This window comes from Protobothrops mucrosquamatus, unplaced genomic scaffold (genome assembly GCF_001527695.2).
Source record: "Protobothrops mucrosquamatus isolate PMUCROS unplaced genomic scaffold, P.Mucros_1.0 scaffold_213, whole genome shotgun sequence".
Classification (NCBI taxonomy): Eukaryota; Metazoa; Chordata; class Lepidosauria; order Squamata; family Viperidae; genus Protobothrops; species Protobothrops mucrosquamatus.
The window spans coordinates 2,025,986-2,048,974 of record NW_015386289.1 but is presented as its reverse complement, the minus strand read 5'-3'; the positions used below and the strand labels follow the sequence as shown (position 1 = coordinate 2,048,974).

General features: G+C 37.8%; 1 protein-coding gene across 1 annotated transcript in view; it reads left to right on the top strand.

The window, feature by feature from the left end:
- Positions 1-22,989, top strand: part of SLC24A3 (solute carrier family 24 member 3) — a 58,897-nt gene that overhangs the window by 18,453 nt on the left and 17,455 nt on the right. The window contains exons 5-10 of the mRNA XM_015827192.1: positions 7,607-7,681; positions 11,710-11,735; positions 12,639-12,692; positions 14,126-14,259; positions 16,072-16,232; positions 16,812-17,088. Coding sequence (XP_015682678.1) covers positions 7,607-7,681; positions 11,710-11,735; positions 12,639-12,692; positions 14,126-14,259; positions 16,072-16,232; positions 16,812-17,088 — 727 coding nt within the window. The remainder of the gene's footprint in view (positions 1-7,606; positions 7,682-11,709; positions 11,736-12,638; positions 12,693-14,125; positions 14,260-16,071; positions 16,233-16,811; positions 17,089-22,989) is intronic.

The window sequence follows — 22,989 nt, the reverse complement described above, 5'->3', positions numbered from 1 at the left end:
TTACTATCAATTTGCCAGATGGAAGAATCTGTTAGAACTTCCGATACATGGTATACTGACCCTTGTTTTGTTTTTTTTTACTTATTTGAGATTTTACTGTTTGGGAATTTTAATGCACTGTCAGCCACTTAGAGTGGCAGTAGCAAGATGATGGGCCATATAAACAGCTTAATAAATAATATATATATTCATGGCCTCTATCTTATAGTCCAAAATAGTCGTGGCTCTTCACCATAGTGAAAGGTGCTTTTTAAAGTCTTTGAATACCAAGCTATTTAGCACATTAGGGATAATTTCCAGTTTCTTGAATTGTGGTTGGAAGCTAATACTATCTGACTCCAGAAGCTAAGATTCTGACAATCATATTTTCAATTGACTTTTGAAACTAGACCTATATATAATGCATTATAGTAATTTGGTCAGGAGATTAGTGAAGCATGAAGCATTATGCCATATTTAGTGACTATTACAGTACTATCTGTCTAGTTAATGATTAGTACAGAGAAGGGAATTAAATTCAGGAGAAAAGGTATTAATATTCTATTTTTCTATTTGTATAGCTGTTCCATTCATCCTAACAAAGTGTAGCACCTGAATATTTGTTCAGACTAGATGAGTAACCCCTCGAAATCAGCAAGGATTTCTTTAAAAAAAAATTATTCTAGGTGAAGAAATAAATTGACCTAGAATTTTATTCTATTATGATACATTATAGGCCTACGGGAATTCTTAATACAATAAAATCGCACTTAAACCCTAGATAGACAACATCTGTTGTTTCCTCATGTACATGAACCTCATTAATATGGAAGGCTTTTCTTTCTTCCTGGAAAGCAAAAGGAAGAAATAAATTTAAGAATTTATCCTAGATGTAGTTGGTAGAAGTCTGATTGTAATATACCTTCTTTAAAGTCAATCTGCTATTTAAAAAAAAAAAGTTAGTGCAGCAAATATGTAGCAAAAGTTGATGGGTTAGTTCTCTGATAGCACCAAACTCTGGTAAAATAATGTAAGTGTTATGGAAAAAACACATGTAGTATTTAAAAAAAATAAAAAGGAATAGCAGCCTAAATGAAGCATGGGGATGGGTAGATGTGTGGTTTCTTCAGTTAAATTCTGAAACAGGAGAAACTGAGGTCTATTATAGTCAAATGGCTCAGTGGATTTTTCTTTACATTTTATATCTCTTTTCACACATGGTTTTCCCTTTGGCTGCTGATAAAGCCATAAAGCCCTTGGTGTTCATGCAGAGAGTAGCAGAATTATATAACCAGGATAATAAAGGAAACTATTATAAATGGCATTATATGGTAATGTAAATGGCATTTGAAACTAAAATGATTCCAGTCAGACCATTCAAGAAAGATCTTTTATGAAATGCACTGCCTTTTGCATCATCACAGCAATTACACAAGCAATTTTGCAATAGTGATATACCAACTTCATACCTGACTTAAGATAAAGCACTTTTTAAACAAGTCCTAACTTTTAGCATCTTCTGCTTGGTTCCGGAAATAATGGCAGTCACTGAAGCCCCGTAAACAAATACTTTGGAATGAATAATCCATCTGAAACTTTCCATATATTTCATTTTGGCAACTGGAAACCTCATTTCGTCTCAGTGCTTTCATATCCCAAAAGCCTTTGTATCAGATGATCACAGTCGCCATCTTTACTTTTTGACCTATTCTGTGGGCACCCCGGAACCTTTGGAGTATATGGGCAGCCTTTATCTTTCTAAAGGTGAAACAGAAAGTAGTTAAGATCTGCTCATGCCCAGCTAACAGATAATGAACACAGAGCAGGTACAAGGCTAAAGGGGAAGAGAGCTCTGCAATGCTGCTGCTGTCAGCTGGACTACTTCTGAACAAAGATTGAATGCACTATATCTTTGTTCAAAAATAGTCTGCTGACAGGTAGAAAGTAAGGAGGGGCTTTTGTAATGAAATGGAAATAGGCAGCAAGCAGGCTCTATTATTGGCTGCAAAGGAATGGCAGTGTTAAAATGACAGAATAAAAGGGGCCAATAGAAATTGGACAGCTACCATCCCACAGCATCCCCTGAACAGATCAGCAGCCCTATTATCAGGAAAGCATGCCATATTATTCTCATGGCAAAAATACTTTAACCAGAGTAGTTAAAGATCATGTGAGTTGCCTCAGTTATGAGCCAAGCATGAGAGAATGACATGGTATTCAAAAATGGTTATCAGGGCATGTTTGTGCTGGGGTTAGGATCAAAGAAGAGCCTTCACATTATTCCCAATAGCAATTTTATCTGTTATATCCATAAAGTATTGTTAGCACCAACGAATACTAACTCTTGCAAAGCACCAAGCCATTCCAGCTCTTGCAAATGAAGTACTAATTTTATGTAAAAGAAATATAATATTCAGCAACATAGAAATAGACAGTGAAGGATCCACAGCTGTAAACTACAGCAGGTTTGGACTTCCAGTTTGCGATTGCGGCTCTGGCAGATGTGCGGGCCGATCACTCTCTCCGCTGTCCAGTTTTCTCCTGCCAGGGCACCCTGAAAAGGGTTGGAAGTCACCCTGGAGGGGCGACGAGTATGAAGAGGACAGCTTTTCGAACTGATGGGGAAAAGATCGGCCATCAACATGGCCCATCACTAATGCCGCTACCAGCCAAGGCCAAAATTACTAACAAGCACCTTGAAAGCACCACAGAGGAATTGGGTGAGATCTTACCTTCTTTGTACCCCAAGTATTTTCCTGTAAAAAGCTTCTTGAAATTTCTTCCCCCTGTGAGGAGAGAGGGAAGGGAATGTCTTCCTCTCACCATCTAAAATGGCAGTGTCTGACTACCTAGGGGAAATAAAGCCTTGAAAAGAACAACTAAATAATTGAATTTGCACCTTCTTGATATTTGAGAAACCAAAAAGTTCCTACTCTCACAGGGACTTGCTACTTTATCTACTCATAAAAAAGATGAAAAAGAACTTAAATTGGATAAAAACCTAGCCTGGGATTTGAAAAAGACTTTAAATGCTATCGAGGACATCTTGTGGCGAAGCTTGGTACAGCAAGTGAATATTCTTGACAAAGAGACCTACTCATAGCCCAGATCTGTCCTTGGTATTATCTAAAAGAGATTAAAAGCTGAGAGAACAGCTGGACGGTGAAATTGATTTTTAGGAACTGTGGAGGTGAACACTTACTGACTTTTTTTTAAATAAATAGCTTTCACTAAAGGACCATCTATAACCATGTCAGAAATGGAGGAGGACCAGCAACAAATCTAATTATAAATAATTATAATTATAAACTTATACTTGAAAAAATTCTTGAAGCTACTGAGATAATTAAATCTAGACTGAAAGACAAAGGCACCAGCTTAAATCTACGAAGCAAAACCCTGATTGCAACTAAAGAATTTACAATCCAAAAAACAACAGAAGCGGAAGAAATTAACACCAAGACAGAGGACTTTAAAGATCAACAAGTACAACGTACTGAAAATTTAGACAATCAAACCCTGATTGCAACTAAAGAACGTACAACTCAAAAAACAACAGAAGCGGAAGAAAGTAATACCAAGACGGAGGGCATTAAAGATCAACAAGTACAGCTTACTGAAAACTTAGACAATCAAACAACAACTATAAAATTGGACATGACTTTCTGCTTAAACCAGAAGAAACCTGAGGAAGAAGAAGACCAAATCGAATTGAAGACAACTATACTAGAGCAAATATGGAGATCTGAGCCACCAGGGCGACAACTTAATGATTATAAATGGGCCAGTTTTTCTAGAAAATTGACAATTAGATGGTCTCCTTTCATTCAAGTAACATGCACAAGAATGAAGGGAGATCTATCTGATGATCTAAAAGCATTGGTATGGAAGCCTGGTTGGCATAAAAAGAAAGCTAGAGTTAGATTTTAAAAATGGGGTTTTTAGATTTATTAGAGAGGATCCTAAAGTTTCAGCTAATGGGCTAAAGGGAGATTTGAGATGAAGGGGAATTTGATTATTAGATTTAAGTATTGTTGGAAAATAATAAAAACAAGAGATTAATTGGCTTAATATTGGGGATTTAGACTATACCTTTGAATTATTGTTTAGCCCAGATAATGCAGATGATGGATTTGAGATAATAAAGGATACTCCATTACTGTGGTGATGTATTAGGATGAGAAATAGAAAATGTTTATGAAATAAAATAAGAATATATTTAAGTAAGTAATATGTGTATTTTAGAAGGTATAACTTTTGTGTAGTGAAATAAAAGAAATTTGGGTTACCCGAAAATTAAATACTATGGATATTAAAGGTTAAATTGGAATATTGCAATTAAATATTAAAATTAGGTAAAACTTAAAAACAGGATATGGATATGTATAAGCAAAAACACATTGATAAATGTTTCAACTGAATTTGATATAATTAGAAATTTACTAGCTTAAATATGATATAGCAAATGTTAAGGGAAATAAAGAAGGAATTTTTGATGATGTAACCTGAGATATGTATTAAAGATTTTGTTATTGAACTATTGACTAACCCAATCACCACGTTGCTTTCCAAATACTCAAATGTAAAACTGGAAAACTAATAAAAATTTGTTAAAAAAAAAAAACTACAGCAGGACAGAATCTCCTCCCTGATTTTGATCTGCAGATTATGGGTTATGTAAGATTTATCAAGCTAAACTATCATATAAGAAAGAAATCCTATAGATGACTAGATGCACAGTTGGGTGGCTAATTACTTAGGATATATCCTAGATGGTGGGGTGGGGGTTTTGCCCAGTTAATTTGTGCCAGCTATTCTTTGAGCAGCTATAATTCAAATGCTGCTTCTGTTCTCCAGTTCTGCATTTTACTAACTACAAGTAATTCAAATGGACTCAGTCTTTGATCTCTTTTATCATGATTGTTTACATGAACTTGCTGCCCTGTAAAATGATTTTGGGTGTGATTGTTTTGATACAAAATACTCCCTGAAAAAGTTTGCAGCATATGAAGTACTAAATGCACTACATGTTGCAAATAATGCAGGGTTATTTTAAATAATAAATAATATAGTTTTGATTCATGCCACTAAATAAACTTAAAAGAGTATCTTGTTGTATGGAATCGGAAATCTACAGATAGTGTGAAATGTATTACCACCAAACTGACTTGAAACATCCTAGTATCGCAGCCCACAAAATGGATTGGAATTTGATGACAATAATAACTCAAGCCTCACCTTAATGCAATGGCAAAATGGGACAGCAATGGAGCAATAATGAATCAAATCCCCTCAGACTGCAAGTCAGCAGTGTTCACATTTCAGAAATCTTCCTTTTATGAAGAATCAAAACATTTATTAAGAATAGAATAGAATAGAATAGAATAGAATAGAATAGAATAGAATAGAATAGAATAGAATAGAATAGAATAGAATAGAGCTGGAAGGGACCTTGGAGGCCTTCTAGTCCAGCCCCCTGCTCAAGCAGGAGAATCTATACCATCTCAGACAGGTGAATGTCTAGTCTCTTCTTAAAAATCTCCAGTAATGGAGCACCCATGATTTCTGGAGGCAAGCTGTTCCACTGGTTAATTGTCCTCACTGTTAGGAACTTTCTCCTTAGTTCCAGGTTGCTTTTCTCTTTGATCAGTTTCCAACCATTGTTTCTTGTCCTGCCCTCTGGTGCTTTGGAGAATAATTTGACCCCCTCTTCTTTGTGGCAGCCTCTCAAATACTGGAATATTACTATCATGTCACCCCTATTTCTTCTTTTCTTTAGACTAGCCCAACCCAAGTCCTGCAGCATTCTTCATACATTTTAGTCTCCAGGGCTAGGCCTTTAATCATTCTATGCCTCTGTTTATGCAACCCAGGATTGTATTAGCTTTTTTGGCTGCTGCTGCACATTGCTGGCTCATAGTCAAGTGATCGTCCACTAGGACTCCAAGTCCCTCTGGCATGACATGGAGTGAATTGGAAGCACATTGTTCATTTATATATTGTGTTTTTTGAACTTGTGTGAATCTATATCAATCAGCATTCAAAAATGGAATTTTTCCAGATGCCATCTGATTTTGTCATCTCAATGCTTAAACATACGTAGCTTATTTTCTTAGAGAAAAAGTGTTCCTCTTTTCAAGCATTAAAGAAGCAAAAGCACAGCAGTCTACAGGGGTCAATTTTCAGTTTTCACTAAATTCAAAGTGTTATTAACCAAGTTGCCAGCAGCAATAATAAATCCGTTACTAATGGTCATAAATCTCTTTCTGATTCCCTCCCCACCCCCCATAAATGTTCATACATGTTCATAAGTGATCTCTTGGCCCACATCCAAGGTCAGATTCATAAATAGTTTGACACATACTTGGTTTGGGATAGTCTGCCCTGACTTGTTCCCACTTCTGGAACAGGGTTTCAGGAAAAAAAGAATGCTCTTCTTGCTGTGAGGATTCTCAGAAAAACCCATCCCTTTCAGAGGCACGTGTTGCCCTCCTGAAAGCTAAGCCATTGTTCAAGCCCCCAAACTAGAGAAAATAGCCCCAGTGAATAACTGTGGTGGGTCTACTCCAAGTCTGAAGAAAGATGGAACAGACCAACCTATTTACATAGGGAAGGAGGGGTAACATTTCTGTTGCTCATCTTGTTGCTCTCCTGGCCCCTCTTTTACACAACAGTCATTCTGGTATCTCCCAAGTGAAACTGACAAACTAGCCTGAGTCAGCAAGACCTGTCATAAACATCTCACTGTGCAGGTTTACATTTGTCTGAATGCAAAAGAACCAGAATTGCCAGAGCAAGCCCTGCAAATACAGTGTACTGAGATCTGTTTCTCCCCAGTTTCTCTAGCTGATTGCTGTGCTGTCTTGCCAGTGCCCCAAAACCCATTGCCTACTCATCCCAAAGGCTCACTCATTGTCTAATCCAGGGGTGCAAGACGATATTCCAGGGGGTACGAAAACTTGGGTTTTCAAAAGTATAGCGTATATGCATAATTTGTTGCCGTTATTTTGAACTTTTCTAAGGGGTGTGAGAATATATCAGAAGCGTTCTAGGGGTGCGGGGTATAGAAAAGGTTGGGAACCACTGGGGTCGCTTTAAATTTCTGAAAGGGCTGTCATTTAAGGAAACTAGTATCCTTTCCATCAATATTTTATACAACCAATGTCAATTCCTGACATTTGTGTGTGTGAGAGAGAGGGGGGGAGGGAGGGAGGGAGAGAATGAGAGAGAAGTATGTTGCAGAGCCATCATTTGCAGTGAAGCAATGCTCTGGAATTGAAACTTGGGGTGCAGAGCATTGGGGAAGGCCTTGAATCAGGACAGAGCAGGGCAGAATCCTGCTTCTGGAAAGCAAAGATCTGGCCTAAATTGCCCTGATTCACTATGAACTCAAGCTCAATCACAAATCAGAACAGAGACCTAATCTCTCATTGTGTGGAACTAGGTATCTTTTTTTGAAGTAACCTTGACTTTCAAAACTGCAACATTTTCAGATTTCTCATAATGAATAATTGTATATGGGAAACAGCACCCCAAAGTTTCAAATTATTCTAAAACCCTTTCTTGCTATTTGTTTTTGATGCAAACTATGCTCACCAATTCCTTTTCTTTTTGCTTGTTTTCTCAGATAGTTGCATTGTCTTCTTGGAGCCTCTTGAGAGATTCAGGATATTATACCTGCTCAGTTGCTGCACTTATTTTGGTAAGCACTGAGTGGTTATTCTCCTAAATAAAGGTTTTTGGCTATGTACATGTGTGTGTCATACTGACCTAGCCAACCAAATTTTGGTTTCCATTTGTGTATATGTCCAGTTTGCATAGCTAATTTATGATTAGATGTATTGTACAAATCCACAATTGAATAAAGCCATTGTTAATTTGGCCTGGGATAAGAATGTGATGTGAATTCAGTCTCTGACTGCCCTTAACAAACAAAAGAGCGTTCATCTTCCTATTTTGTAAAGATTTTAGTAATGACAGATGTTTTTACCAGTATATATTGATTGTTTTGCTGTTCTGGACATTCCATTTAATTGAACACAAGTCACACTCCTTAACAATTTCAGACTTTATCCTTTAGTGATTTTTTATATTTTGTTCATTGTGATCTGAAAAAGCTTGTTTCAAAACTTTAGAATATGAGGCTTCAGCTTTAGATGGCCACAGCTGTATTGAGCATACCAAATTTTAGTATTTAAAGCAAATGCTATACATTCTGAATTCTTAAAACATGTGTTGTCATTCAGAAAATATGTCTTAATAACTGAACGTTGACATAAAATTTGTTTTATGAATTGCCAAGATGTTATTTTGTGCTATTTCCAAAAGGATAGTTGTTATCCCTTCCTTTCCATCTTTAGATGTTTATTTCTTGCTATATTTTATTTATTTATCCTATTTATGACAGCTGCAATTGCCAGTCCTTCAGTAGTTTGCAGTAATTACAAGCAACATAAGCATTTAAATAAAATGTCCACAATAGGAACTAAAATCAGGTGGCACGCAGAGCCCTCTCTGTGGGCACGCACGCCGTCGCCCCAGTCCTAGGCCTTCAGCTGGGTTTTAAAAAACCTTTTCGCTTTAGGCCTCCGCCGCCATGTGCAAAAAAAAAGAAGGTTCAATCAATCAATCAATTTCAACTTCTCGTGGGAAAAAAAATCTTGCAAAGTTGGAATTGATTAATTGAACTTTTTAGTCCCACCCAGTCTGCCGTTATTACCACAGCCATGCCCACCCAATTGGCCACACCCACCCAATGGGCCACGCCCACCCGGCACCCGACGATACATAAGTGGGTTTTGAGTTGCAATTTGGGCACTCAGTCTCTAAAAGGTTCGCCATCACTGTTCTATAACAATGGCTCTAAAATGGTAGCCTAAGAACATTGATGTACTGGTTTACTTTCATGTAGAGCTACAATTCTGGGCTGCTAAAACCTGGATTAATGATAGTTAGTGGCAAAAAACAAGATGTCAATTTATCTCTTTGTTGCTATTTAGTGGCAGTCATGATTTTTGCAAGGCACGTCTGGTAGCAATGCTAATCCTGTGGCAATCCATAAGTTATTGTCTTCCATTAAATGCGTTTTTTATGTAAACAAATTCAACATATTGTTACTACAGTAAGTGGCACTACCTGGTGCAACTGACATATTCTCATGATTTCAGCTGGATTGAGAACCTATCAATGGTCTATTGTTTGAAAGTCAAATAGGCAACTGCCTGAAAGTCAAATTCCTCTCATAGAATATTGTAAGAAAGTAAAAAAATATTAGTTTATATTGCATGATTCTGTATCATTTATTATCTGACCTGGGATTTTCTTAATAATATCTTGAGATTCCAAGGAACCCAGTGGAAGACTTTGTGGGGCAGGTGAAAAGGTTCATCTGGCACATAATGTATTAGAACATTGGTTGTGTATTAAATATAGCGATTGTTACTTACTCTCATTCCTTGAGGAGCTCAGACATTGGAATTCTGGTTTTCAGCCAGCTCCCAGGGTCTAAAGGCTGGCTGAAGATGCAACCTCTGCCAAAATCCAAGCAGAATTTTTAGATTTTTCAGTCCCAGAGTGGAGAAGTTTCAGAAGCTTCTTGACTCTGGGACTAAAAATTCAAGAGATTCTGAGGCTCTCACACATCCCCTCTGACCCTCCCGTGCACCCCCTTGCTCCCTCCCCATCCTGTGGGGCCTGGAGATTAGAACTTCCTTGATTGTGGGAAGCTGGCAGAAAGTTGCTGTGCCTAACAACTGGGACATTAAGGTAATGATGACAACTGGGACTGTCTGGATTGCCAGCACAAAGCAGTCGCACTTTATCGACTGCATTGCTTAGTGACTGCAATTCCCATCCAATTGACATGGAAGATCAATATGCAGGTTCAATACTACTTATATTGAATATTTATATAGCTGTTATTTGTATGGTGAGCGAGAGTGATTGATTGTATTTTGAAAGTGCTAATATTCTGTATGATGCTGATAGTTATTTTTTCATTTTGATAGAAAATTAAGTAAAGAATAAATTGTATGAATCATGACAGTGAGCCTAATACTTCAAGTACAGTAGGTGGTGTCTCTCGCCACTCAGTGTGATTACTTTATTCTCCTTCCTTAAGAAGTTTGCTGCTGTCTCCTTGATACTTTCTCTTTGCTTTGCTTTATTTTCTTTATTCCGTATCTCAAATGGAAACTTTGATAGGGAAAGTAGAACTGTGCACAATTCTGAAGTAATTTGGAAGAAGTGCTTGGAAACCTCACATAAGCATAACACTGCACCACAGTTCATTAAAACAGTACCTTTCCCGCTCTTTTTCAGCCTCTTGCCAAACTTGATGGGGGGAAAAAAGGAGGCTGCTTTAACAGACACATTCACTTTAATCCCTTGACAACTTAAGCAGTTGTGCCTTCTTCGGGCTCATGCAGAATAATTCTGTACCAGAATTAGGGTCTGCTCAAGCAAAGTCAAAGCAGTATCTTGAAAGCATGCATGGCGCCCGGGGAGTGAAAGTGACAGAAGAAACCATTGCAGCCACCTGGCACAATGGAGATCTGGACATTAGTTCATTCTCTAGTTAGGAGCACCACATCTCTCTGGTTAAGGACTTTACAGAAGCTTTTCCTTTTTTTCCATTGTTATATAATATTCTAGGAATCTTTAGCCAAAATTCAGATGGCAAAAGAGGAAGGTTGTGAAATCAGAAATGCATTTTTGCTGTCCTCCTCTGCTATGATATTTTATTATTGCATGAATATGTTTCCTGGCCTGTAAGTTACTTCATAATGAGGCCTGTAGTTACAGTGATAACTAAGAACAAACAGATAACCAGTTGTATATTTTTAACCACGAAACTATAAAGGAAGTAGAAAGCTAGACATGTAACCATGCAAATACTACTACTAAATACTCCAGGTACCTTAATTCGCTAGTATCATTGTAGGCACATCTGAAAGAAAAAGGACAGAAGTCAAGTAGAAGCACAGGATGTCAGTGCACCCTGGTGGTCACATAGAGGAAAGCTTCTTCCTGGTTTACATCCCAGAAGAAGAATAGAGCTGCATGTTGATTGCCGAAGGAGCTGCTAGAATCAGGGACAGTGACTTCTATATGGAGAGGGAAGGCTTGAATTTTAGAAAGTTTTCCCACATTCAGAATAGATGTGTGTATAGAGCGACATCAAGGGAAAGATGGATATATGATGTACTATTCAATTTTATGCATTTACAGTATATGAAAGCAGTGGCACTATTCAGAAAGATGCCGTATGACTAGCTATATGTCCAATTGAGTTCTTCACATGAAATTCACAGTGCAAAGTAGAGAGTCACATGTGTTGCATGTACAACAACTTAACAGAACTTTATATTACATTTATTGGCTTCTCCATATGGTTTAATATATAATTTTTATTTAAAATTAGACAAATTGCTGTTGGATAGTCAAATTGGAAACTCAAACTCTGACATGGTATTTATAATTGTGATGTATTTAAACTCTGGCTTTCTGCTCTAATTTGCATGTTAATTTAAAACAAAAATTACATGTAATGTATGGAGTTCTACATTACAGATGCTTAAACAGTTTGAGAGAGAGAATGAAATGTGTAGAATAATTTGAGTTATAGAGCCAGCATGAAATACTGAGATATGAGATTCTTTTTTTAAAAAGTAGTAGATATTTTATTAGCAGTCCTATACAGTAATATTTATTTTTCCATTTTTTCCTCAGTTTATTTATGATGAAAAAGTTGCTTGGTAAGTAGTATGGTTGTCATTTGCCAATTAAGAAAAGTAAGGAAAACCAATTTTGGCTAAGAGGGTTCAGGGACCAATTTCAATCCTGTAGGAAAACTAAATAATAAAATGATTTGTCTAAAAAAATTTAAAATCAAAAGAAAAAACTTTCCCAGGACTTTTGGATCGGCCATCAGCATGAAAGTAATTGTCCCAACCAATTACTTAAATGTAATGCCAAATTTACATCTCTAAAGAAATGGTTGATAATTACACTGCAGGTTTTATTGAATGGTTATGATGAACTGTGTCAAAAATGCAGTTGTATTTGTATGCTCTCCATCCATTATATATTGCTAACTCTTTTGTCGGATGATGCTTCCATTCCAAATAATTGAATGTGTGGAATATGCATAGACTAAGACTTATAGTTTGGCCCAACATTTTAAGGATTTATCCTTCTCACAATGACTGGAGTTTTTTTTTTAAGAAGAGACTGGACAGCCACTTGTCTGAAATTGTATAGAGTCTCCTGCTTGAGCAGGGGGTTGGACTAGAAGACCTCTAAGACCAAGGTCCCTTCTAGCTCTATTCTGATCAATTGATCTCAGGAGAATGAGTCATATCTCAAGGTCAGGGGCTGAAAGGAATTAGCATGCTGTTTTCAGTTGTACATTGTGCTCTGCTTTCTCCCTGTCCATCCAGCTTCATTTTTGATACGCCAGATTTCTCCTGGCACCAATAGGTGCCATCTCACTCTCTGTAAGCAATATTAGAGGGTAACTTGCCCTCTGTGCTCCACACTTGTCATCATTCACCATCCCCTGTGACGTTGGCCTGAATTTTAGAAGAAAAGGCAATCATACCGTAGTCATGGAACAGTGCTGCTTATTGTTTCCCTTTTATTTCCTTGGCTGGTCGCAGGTGGGAGTCCTTAATCCTAGTGCTGATGTACTTCATATACATTCTTATCATGAAGTAAGTACAATATGTTCTGGCCTGTTTATTGTTCCATGTTATTATTTTAGACAAATCTGGATTACCTACAGCTCCTACCGTGTCCTTGTCCATCTGCTTGAAAGCTTCTCCTCAATACAGTACAATTTTTGTACACTTTGGCAGTTATATCTTACCCATTTTAATTAGCAGAGACACCTTGGAGAATTTTTTTCTGGCTTCTCCGCTTTCTATTATTGTTCATTCTACTCTCATATTAGTAAAATATAAGAATAATCTAATCACCTGCAAGGCAGCAGAAAAGATCGAGCATTTTTTGTGTCTATTTGTTCCAACCTTGTGGCCATCTGACCCTCTGGAATCCAGATGTGGCAAATCTAGCCATATTGCAGCCTGTCTCAATACTAGCCCACAGATGGGGGGGGGGAGTTGTTACACAGAATGTTTCGTAGAATAAATAAACAGAAGATGATTGAAGGAAACAAAAGAACTCTGTACACAAATATAGCTGGACAGTATATAAATATGGGAAATAATTAAGTAAATGGATAGGGCTCTATTTTCCATCTGTGTACATCAAGTAAGGCAAAGGCTAAGATTTCTGCAAGCTGAGCTCTGCTCTTGATGACTACTTAGACATTGTCCCCGAAGTTACCTTGGCAACAATATAAAAGTCATTTGCTTTTGTCTCCTTTACAACCAAGTCTAATTTATAGCCCTGCATTTATTCGTAGCCTCCTGTCCAAGTATTAAGCAGGTCTGACTTGGCTTAATTGTGTTTGAGATCAGTGAATGTTAATTAATACAAGTCATTAAAACTTGTTCATACAGGTTTCATCATATGTATTATTTTTATTTTACAAAAAATATCTTTGCTCTTTTTCAATATAAACTGTAAGTGTATAACCAGGATTTACCTATCTATGAGTAGAACTCTGACTCCCAAGACAATCACAAAGCATGCCAAAACTAGGAGAGGATAGTGCCAAGATTCTGTATAATCAGACTCTTAATATCAATAGGGAATAAAAATGTGAACAAAGCAGTAACTTTTGAACCATGTTAAAATTTGATTTGATTGGCAGGACATGGGAAATTATGGAGAACATCATCATGGGACATCCTCATATCACAAAACAAGCTCCTTAAAATGAAGGACAGGTTATAGGGCCTGCTGGAGCCAAACTGATTTCTTTTATCATGTAACTGGGCAAAACATCAAATACTGGGCCTCATGAAGATGCCCCAATAGGAAGCATTCTTTAGTAGTAAAATAAAAGGTTGCAGGAATCCAAATGAAAGTTGTCTGGGCCTTTAGTCATCCGACCAATAATTCAAAATTAGCTGCTCTGCTGCTTCTCCCACCATATTCAATCAGGGATCTGAAATGAGACCAGGAGTTGTATAGCATCTAACAGTGCCTAAAATAATCCCATTCTTTCTTCTTTGTGTAGGTTTAATTCCAGTCTTCAGCATATGTTTGAACGGAGGACAAAAAATGTAACAAATATGGTGAATGGATTAGCAAATAATACCGAGATGGATGACAACAGCAATTGTGATGCTACAGTAGTATTACTAAAGAAAGGTAACTGTTCCAGTAAGTCAATCTGCTTGCTTGGAGAACTCTAATATTTAATGAGCTAGAAACTCAGGGCCAATCTAGGCATTATTTTCGATCCAATTGAATCTCATCCATGGGATTTCCTGTTGGGTGCGTCATAGGGAAAAATTGTCAACAAAAGGACCTCAACTGGACCAATTTGCAGAATGCTAGGTCCCATTACTCTCAAGGGGATGAAATTTGAAAAAGTTGTGACTGCTTCAGCCCTGCCATCTGCTGCTGCAGTCACCTGATCCTCATTTTCAATGTTCTGTGAGAGTTTCCCAGCCACTCACACAATCCCTTTCTCCCTCACCCACCCAGCAGCAGCCACTTAACTGTCTACTGGAAGGAAATGGAAGGGAAGGGGAGGAAAGAAGAAAACAAAAGAAATAACAGAATGATAGGGCAGGACAGAAGGAAGGAAGGAAGGAAGGAAGGAAGGAAGGAAGGAAGGAAGGAAGGAAGGAAGGAAGGAAGGATTTTTGATGCTCTTGCCAGCTTCCTGCAAGAAACATCAATGGGGAATCCAACAGGAAGTTGGGAGCCACTCTTACTCCCACTGCTTTTTAACCACCCCATGGTCATTCTGCTTCTCTATTTAAATAAGGTAATATCTCTGAAATGATGACCCAGCAATGGCCATCAACTGAGGTGCAGGTTGTCTAGTGCTTACTAAAGTAAATACAAGTAGTCCTCTATTTATGACCACAATTGAACCAAAAGTTTCCATTACTAAGCAAGACAGTTGTTAGGTCAGCTTTGCTCCATTTTACAACCTTTACTGCCACAATTGTTAAGTGAATCACTGTAGTTGTTAAGTTGATAACACAATTGTTAAATGAGTCTGGCTTTCCCATTGACTTTGCTTGTCAGAAGGTCACAAAAGATGATCACATGACCCTGGGACACTGCAATTGCCATAAATACACGCCAGTTGCCAAGTGGCTGAATTTTGATCACATGACCATGGAGATGCTGGAACAGTCATAAGTGTGAAAAACTACAATAAGTCATTTTTTCAGTGCTGTTATAACTTCAAATGGTCACTAAATAAGTAGTTGTAAGTTGAGGACTACCTATAAAATCAAAAACAGAAAAACTATTTCTTAATAGACTTGTATAGGATTGTACTGTTAATCACAACAGCATTCCATTTGTTTACATGTACAGCTAAAAAGATGTTTAGATTTAGTAAGAAAAAATAGCTTGAGGACAATGCCCTATTATGTTCTACTTTGGAAACTAAGCTGCTGTTTACATTAGGAGCCTGAATGGCTCAAAGAATAACATTAAAACTTTTGCAATTTGTAATATCTTTAGCTTACAATGTGACATAAGATGTAGATTAACAGTGTCATGTGTCTAGAGCACAGTGGATTATTGTTCTAGTCCGTAACCAGGTTAGGAACAGTGCAAATCTGTAATTTATAAAATTAAGCATCCATATACCTGTGATATATATCCATATACCATCATTTTTAAGTTATTTACAATTTATTTTTCTGTCATAAATTATATTTAAATAACCAGAATTTTATAGTGTTTCTCAAAAATATACTTGGCCAACATAAGGAGTTAGAAAAATATGATAATAGAGGCAAAAGAGAGATGTGAATGGACTCGATACATCTAGATTTTTCAGAATTAATTGTATGTTTCTAAAAATTAGGGAGATGTTACTAACATGTTAAGTGGAATTAAGGTCAAAAACACCATAAATTATAGAAATTTCAGATAAGAAAAATTGATGATGTAAAAGGCATTTTCCTTCCAATTCTGTTAATTATTGTTTAGGAAATTTCCACCGCAAAGCCTCTGTAATCATGGTGGATGAGTTGCTGTCTGCATATCCACACCAGCTATCCTTTTCAGAGGCTGGACTCCGGATTATGATCACAAGTCACTTTCCTCCCAGAACCCGGCTCTCCATGGCTAGTCGCATGTTGATCAATGAGGTATTTACTATATTTTATTCCATGGTGGGATTCAGCCGGTTCGGTAGAACTGGTAGCTAATTTCTTTTGAGTTCAGAGAACCGGTTGATGTGTGGCAGAAATGCCACCCGCCCCTGATCGGACCCATGCGACACCTTCTTTCCAGCCCCGATGTGGTCCTCCGTCACTTCCTCTGCCGCCGCGAGCAGTCCCACAAACAAAAGAAGTTTATGGGACTAAAAAAAAAAGTTCAATCAATCAATTCCAACTTCGCGAGATTTTTTTTTTTCACGATAAGTTGGATTTGATTGATTGAACTTTTTTTTTTTAGTCCCACAAACTTTTGTTTCTGGGACTGCACATGACGGCAGGGGAAGTGACGGAGGAGCTGGAAAGAAGGTCATAAGTCACTTTTTTTCAGTGCCATTGTAACTTTGAACAGTCACTAAAATGAACTGTTGTAAGTCAATGACTACCTGTACTGGCATCAGCCAAATATTTTTGAACAAATAATTTGGTCAGAACTCTTTGTCTTTTCATTCAATTTATTTATGTTTTAAAATTGCCTGCAGATTCCACTTTGTTTTTGTTTTCTTCCAGAGGCAAAGATTAATCAACAGTCGAGTGTACACCAATGGAGAATCAGAGATAGCCATCAAGGTCCCTTTCAAACATACCATGGAGAATGGATCAGGGCTCAGCAACTCTGCTAAAGGAAGCACAAATGGAACCGGGAGAGACGAGGAGGCTGCTGAGGGTGGCAGTGAAACAGAGAATGAAAATGATGACAATGAAAACAATGAGAATGATGAGGAGGAAGATGATGACGATGATGATGATGATGACCAAGGTCCATACACTCCCTTTGATCCGCCATGTAAGAAATTGCTGTGTTTCTACCTATCTTTACTTAACATTTCAATTCCTCATCTTTCATTCCTTAATGATGAAATATCTAATTTGGACATATTTACTTTACTTTATTGTACTTAATGGTATTAGAACGAAGAGAGTACAACAAGCAATGTACCTTTATAAATTTTCCTTCCCCTTCATGTCTTTTCCCATACAGACAAAATTAATTCATATTAATTTACTGTCCTTAAATAATTGTATTCTTTGATGCCTTGTAGGAAAAAGGGGAATAATAAATGCCAGAGATTCTTTTCTATATTGACGGCTTTGTAGGATTTGACAGTTTAAAGTATTTTTCCCTTTTGGGTTAAGATAGGCAGCCTGATGTTCCCCAGATGTTTTGGACTTTAGCTTCCACCAACCCCAGCCAGAATGGGATTGTAGAACTTGTGGTTCTAAATATTTTTTGTAGCACCAAGTTGCCTTCTTATCTTTTAGGGGAAAATCTTACAACATCCTTTAATATTGTTTTATATTGTATTTACTGTACATTTTCCACTTCCAAAGCATAATGTTACAGGTCTATGGACACTTGAAGAAATTTCAAAAAATGTTTGCCTTTTTGCTTTAGTTATTAAGCAATTAATATTTGTAGCACTGAAAGCAAAATATGAATTAGCACACATTTCTGTTTTGGCTCTTCTTGATTGGATTCTTTGGAATTAGAGCAGTCCTCCCTTTTGAATGCTGTTGGTTGCAAAAGAGTTTGTAATGTGGGAGTAATGTTACTGGCATTTCATGTGCTACCACTAATGTTGGAGAGGGCAACATCTGAAAGGGGACTACAGTAAAGCCTTCTGACCTTCTGGAAAGTTATTTCTGCACTGAAAACATCCACAAAATACTTCCTGTTTCTTTGCCTAACTGAGGAATACTTAAGAATTCTCTGCAGCCAGCTTGCAAAGGGAAATATTGATGCTGTGGCCAAGAGCAGGGCTTTTCAACCGGTGGTACCCATACCAGCGATGGTACATTGGCACCTGGCAGGTGGTACATGGCCCTGCCCAGCCTAGACAAGTGTAGCGGGGGAGGGAAGGAGCTAAACTGGCAAAGCGCAGGACTTGCCATGAGAGAGTCCTCAGGAGCTGCAAGGCTGCTGGGGCGAGACAAAGGCCCCAGAATCGGCACTTTCGGCTCACCCGGAAGAGAAAGGAGGAGAGAGATAGAAGAAACGCTTTTGGGGAGGTGTGTGTGAGAGAGAGGTAGAGAGGACAGGCTTTTGGGGGAAGTGTGTGTATATGAGAGGGGGGGGCTTTTGCAAACGAAAGGTGGGGAGAAAGAGAGGAGAGGGAGAGACGAAGCAGGGCCGACCAGCCACCTGACCATCAAGGTAGTGGTGCATATTAATAAATATTGAGAAATTCATCATACATTTGTCAGTATAAAGGGAAAGTGATTCAGCAAAGGAACCACCACCAAAGAAGTTAAAACCAGTTGAAAAAAGGAAAAAAAAAAATGTCAAACATTGTAAAATAATCTAATATTTTATTTTATGTTTTTATGTTTTCGTTTATCATCCTGTGTCACCCCTCCTTTTTCCCTTTTTTCACTCTCCCTCTTCCCTTTTTATTTTCTTTTTAGTAACTGAAGGCTGAAGGAGACAACGTCATCTTCCTTTCTAATTGTAACATGGACAACTTTTTACTTTTCCATAGTGTTATAAACTAGCCGTTTCTATAATGACAAATGAATCTAACCAGTAAAACCCAAAATCCCCCCCCCTTTTTTTTTAATCATCACGTTTTTGACACCTTGCTAAGCACTGGTGGTACTCGAATATTGTCATGTCCTAAAGTGGTGCAATTTGTAAAAAGGTTGAATAGTCGTGGCCTACAGGGCCTAGAGAGGAAATGATTATTTAATTATTTAAAATAAAAGTGGTGAATATTGTAAACTGGATGTTGAAAAGATGATCTGTCATTCCAAAACTTAAGTTTATTTGATGAGAAAATTTGGCAGCGATAAACATGCTCATACTTCATTGGGCTTGGTCACTTTTCCAACCTAGAGTTTCTAATAGGGGATCAACCATCTAAAGCAGGGGTCCCCAACCTCTGGGCCGCGGCACACTACCGGGCCTTGAACCCTTCAGAACTGGGCCGGGGAAGTGGTGGGCGAGGGCACGCAAGCGGCCTGCAACCATGTGCACATATGCACACAAGCCCACCACTTGTGCAAATGGAGCTGCATGCGTGTGCACTTGCTGGCCACTCGTGCTGAACCATCCCGTCTCCCATCCCTACAGGTCTGCAAAGCTGGAAAGGTTGGGGAACTCTGGTCTAAGGGCCCCATTACTTGGTTTTACTATTTGCTGATTAATCATTATGACTGCTGTTTGTACTTATTTATTTTGTGGACACTTTTGTTGTTTAAATGCTTTTAATTGTTTTATAATTTTAGAATTGTAAGCCACCTAGAGTCCCCTGTTTGAGTTATGTGGCTATAGAAAATAAATGAATAAATCTCTGAAATTTTAACTTTATAGGTTGGAAGACCATGTTTCCTACAAAAAAAAGGGATTTTAAATTGTACTAAAAATGATCTGATCAGGGTCCCTGAATTTAGTATGCCAGCCAGCAGTATTTCATAACAACCATGTCAGGTGCTGTGGGACCAAGAGTTGTTCCATTGAAATAGAAAATTAATGGAAGGTGCACCAGCATTTGAACTGAAACTATCAGTAGGAGCCTTCAGTTTAGGTTGTAAAGTTTGGAACATGCTCCTTGTTGCATGATGAAGATCTTGTTGATTTGTGTAGAGTCTGCCTTTTGCACTAGTTCTATCTCACACTTTAAATAAGTTCCTTGATCTGTTGCTCTGGTAAAGATATCATCAGGCACAAGACAGATTCCCTTCCTGCACTGAAAAAAGAAAAGAAACACAGCAGGATTTAGAGAAGTAGGAGACACTCAGGTAGTGTTTTTGTAGATAGATTACTATAATAATAAGGAATTATATCTTTAACAATTGAAAGGAGAGAGAACAGCTTCCCACTGTCTTCATTATTAGCAGTAGATATTAGAAATTGCAGAATGAAAAGAGCTTGTTTGAATCCCTCTAGCCTTTTCAGGATGGTGTCCTGCTGATTCTTAGACATTTGTGAAAAAGCATTTGAAGGGGATAAATGCACCCTACTACAGTTTGGCTATTAGTTTAGTGAACATCACTCTCCCTTCAACTGACAAGACAGGCTTAAAGGGGGAATTATCAGGGCTGTTTTCATTTTATTATTGTACACTTCTTTTGTACTTTATATATCATTTTGTGTACGTACAAGGCTCATTAGAGTTAATACAATCCGAATTCTTGAGAATTACACTCTGAGTCCCATGTTCAGTTACCAATGCTCTCCTTTTTTTAGATGCTTGCTCTCTGATGCCTGCTTGAGGTTACGCTTGTTAAAATACTGATTCAAGCAAATGTTGAGGAGGAGGATCTCCAACACAAGTCATGTACTCCTAGAAAGTAATATTTCTTCACAGCAGAACCAAATTTCTTGTTTATGAATGAAGGTGAATAGATGTGTCCCAGGATAATGTTGCAGGATCCAATCTGGGTCGGTCACTGGGAGTCAGAGGTTTAGTCTTCCGAGCTTTCGGACTCACACTGGGCCCCCCATCCTCAGGGATTTTCTAGCAGAGTGTATCCATCCTCAGGAAACTTCTCTCTAGCACAGACTCCGCCGGAGAGCAGTTCCCTAAGGATGGGCCCCAGCACGGGTCTGAAAGCTCGGAAGATTAAACCACTGATCCTGGTGACTGACCCAGATTAGACCCTGCAAATTTTCTTCTTTCCTCGCTTATGGCAGTCTTGTTCATCATGGTCTATGCCTGCTGGCCTAGAACTGAAATTATGCAAAAAATTAAAGACCTCAGTCTGCAAAGGGATAAAATACAGTTTCATACTACTTCTATTTGACTTTATATAGTCACCTTTCCCCTAAATATGTTTCAAATTCTGTATTTTCATACACACTTAGATTCTTTCCCCTCAATAGTGTTAACAAGGATGTAATTGTTATGTATTGATGTGAATTACTTTAAAACCTGTTGGAAAAGGTCAAACGGCTACGTCCGTTTATACCCCAGACTTTCTGTTTACAGACTTGTTAATTAGCATTTAAGCGGGAAAGACTGCTTTAATTCTATTGGCCGCCGCCTAGCGGTGATCCGTATAAATAGTGGCTCAGCAGCAGTTAGTGCTGCTTCTGTTGTTAACTGAATAAAGAGTTGTTGTTTGCACCATTTGCCTCGTCAATGCCTCACCGAACTTGAAACATAACAGTAACAATATTTCCTCCATTCAAGACAACATTATCCTTTAGTTCTATTACTATCATCAACGGTTAATTAACAGGGACCTATCACCTTAACTATTGGGAAGTTGGACTTGTTATAAACTCAACCGTTACTTGGAAAATGATACCCTAGTCAAGTCACTTCCAAGGCCCGTTTCCCGATTTAAAACATGATATAAACAACAGTCTTCAGTCTTCTAGATACTGAATTAAATCCTGTAAAAATTTACAGTGTATCACTTTCAGTTATTGTATTCAGCCCCCACCCTCCTTTTATTTCCTTTTTCATCTGTATTCATTCCCTATATGTTACAGTGAACAATACTTTTTTTCAAAAACTTTCAATGATTATGATTTCTTCAAACTGAACAAAAATATAATTCCAGACTGTATCACATAGGAATCTTGAGAAATATTGAGACATTATTAAATAACTTTTAATGACTATAATGTATTTAATTGCATAATGTTTCTGGCATGCTGCATGAGTTCAACAGGTCTAAAAGTGGTTTGCTGCTGATCTTCATTTCACTTAGTGTCTGATGCATCTCGCTGCAGTGTCCAACAATAGTTAGCCAGCATTGATAGATTCCAGTTGCCCTGATACTGTTTTTCCATTGTGGCGATGTCCCAGTGAAACCTTTCACCATGTTCACACTGACTGCACTAGATTTTCAAGAAAGAAGTCCAAGGGTGAATGCAGAAAATGAATTTTCAGTGACATGTTGCATTTCATGGTTTTTTATGCTGTAGGAAGCTTGTTAACCAGCTGAATGTAATTTTGTGCTCTGTAGATGCCAAGAAATTTTTCAGTGACATCCTTGAATGTTTTATAGGATTTTCTTGGATCCCTACTAACAGATCTTCGAACCGCTTATCATCGATGACGTATCTGATCCACGGACCAACAAAAATGCCTCCTTAATTGTGGCACCATTTATTCTTGGAGGCATCTGTCTCAAATAATGAAAACCTTCTTTGTTCACATTGCCTTCACAAATTTTTCATCAGTCCAGATTTTATGTGAAGCAGAGGCAAAAATATGTTTGTCAGGTCAAAAAGTGGTTCATGTGCCACATTTTTATGTCCTGAAACCTAATTCTTTTGGAGTAGCCATTTCTTTTTAATGTAATGTGACTTTTTTGCATGACTGTCCCATTTGCATATGTAACAATATTACTTGGTATATTGGAGCTGCATTCCAAGTAGGAGCGCCACTACTTTTAGATCTCCACAGAAATTCCAGTTGTACTTGGTGTACTGGTGTGCTTTAACAACAGTTCCATGTTTTTGTATGTTTCTTTCATGTGTGCAGCATAGCCAACAGGTACTAAAGGATGTACATTGCTGTTGTGTAAAAACACAGTTTCTATAAAACAATATGTGATAGATTAAGTTGCAGATTATTTTCATGATTAGCAGCCAAAACCCTGTAAAATATATTCAGGAGTGTTCAGGAATAAAAATCTTTTCTGCCCATTATTATTTTAAACTGCTGGTCTTCGACTATTATTATAAAGTCTATAAAGGTATATCTTTCTGTCCATCCATCCATCTATCATCTCT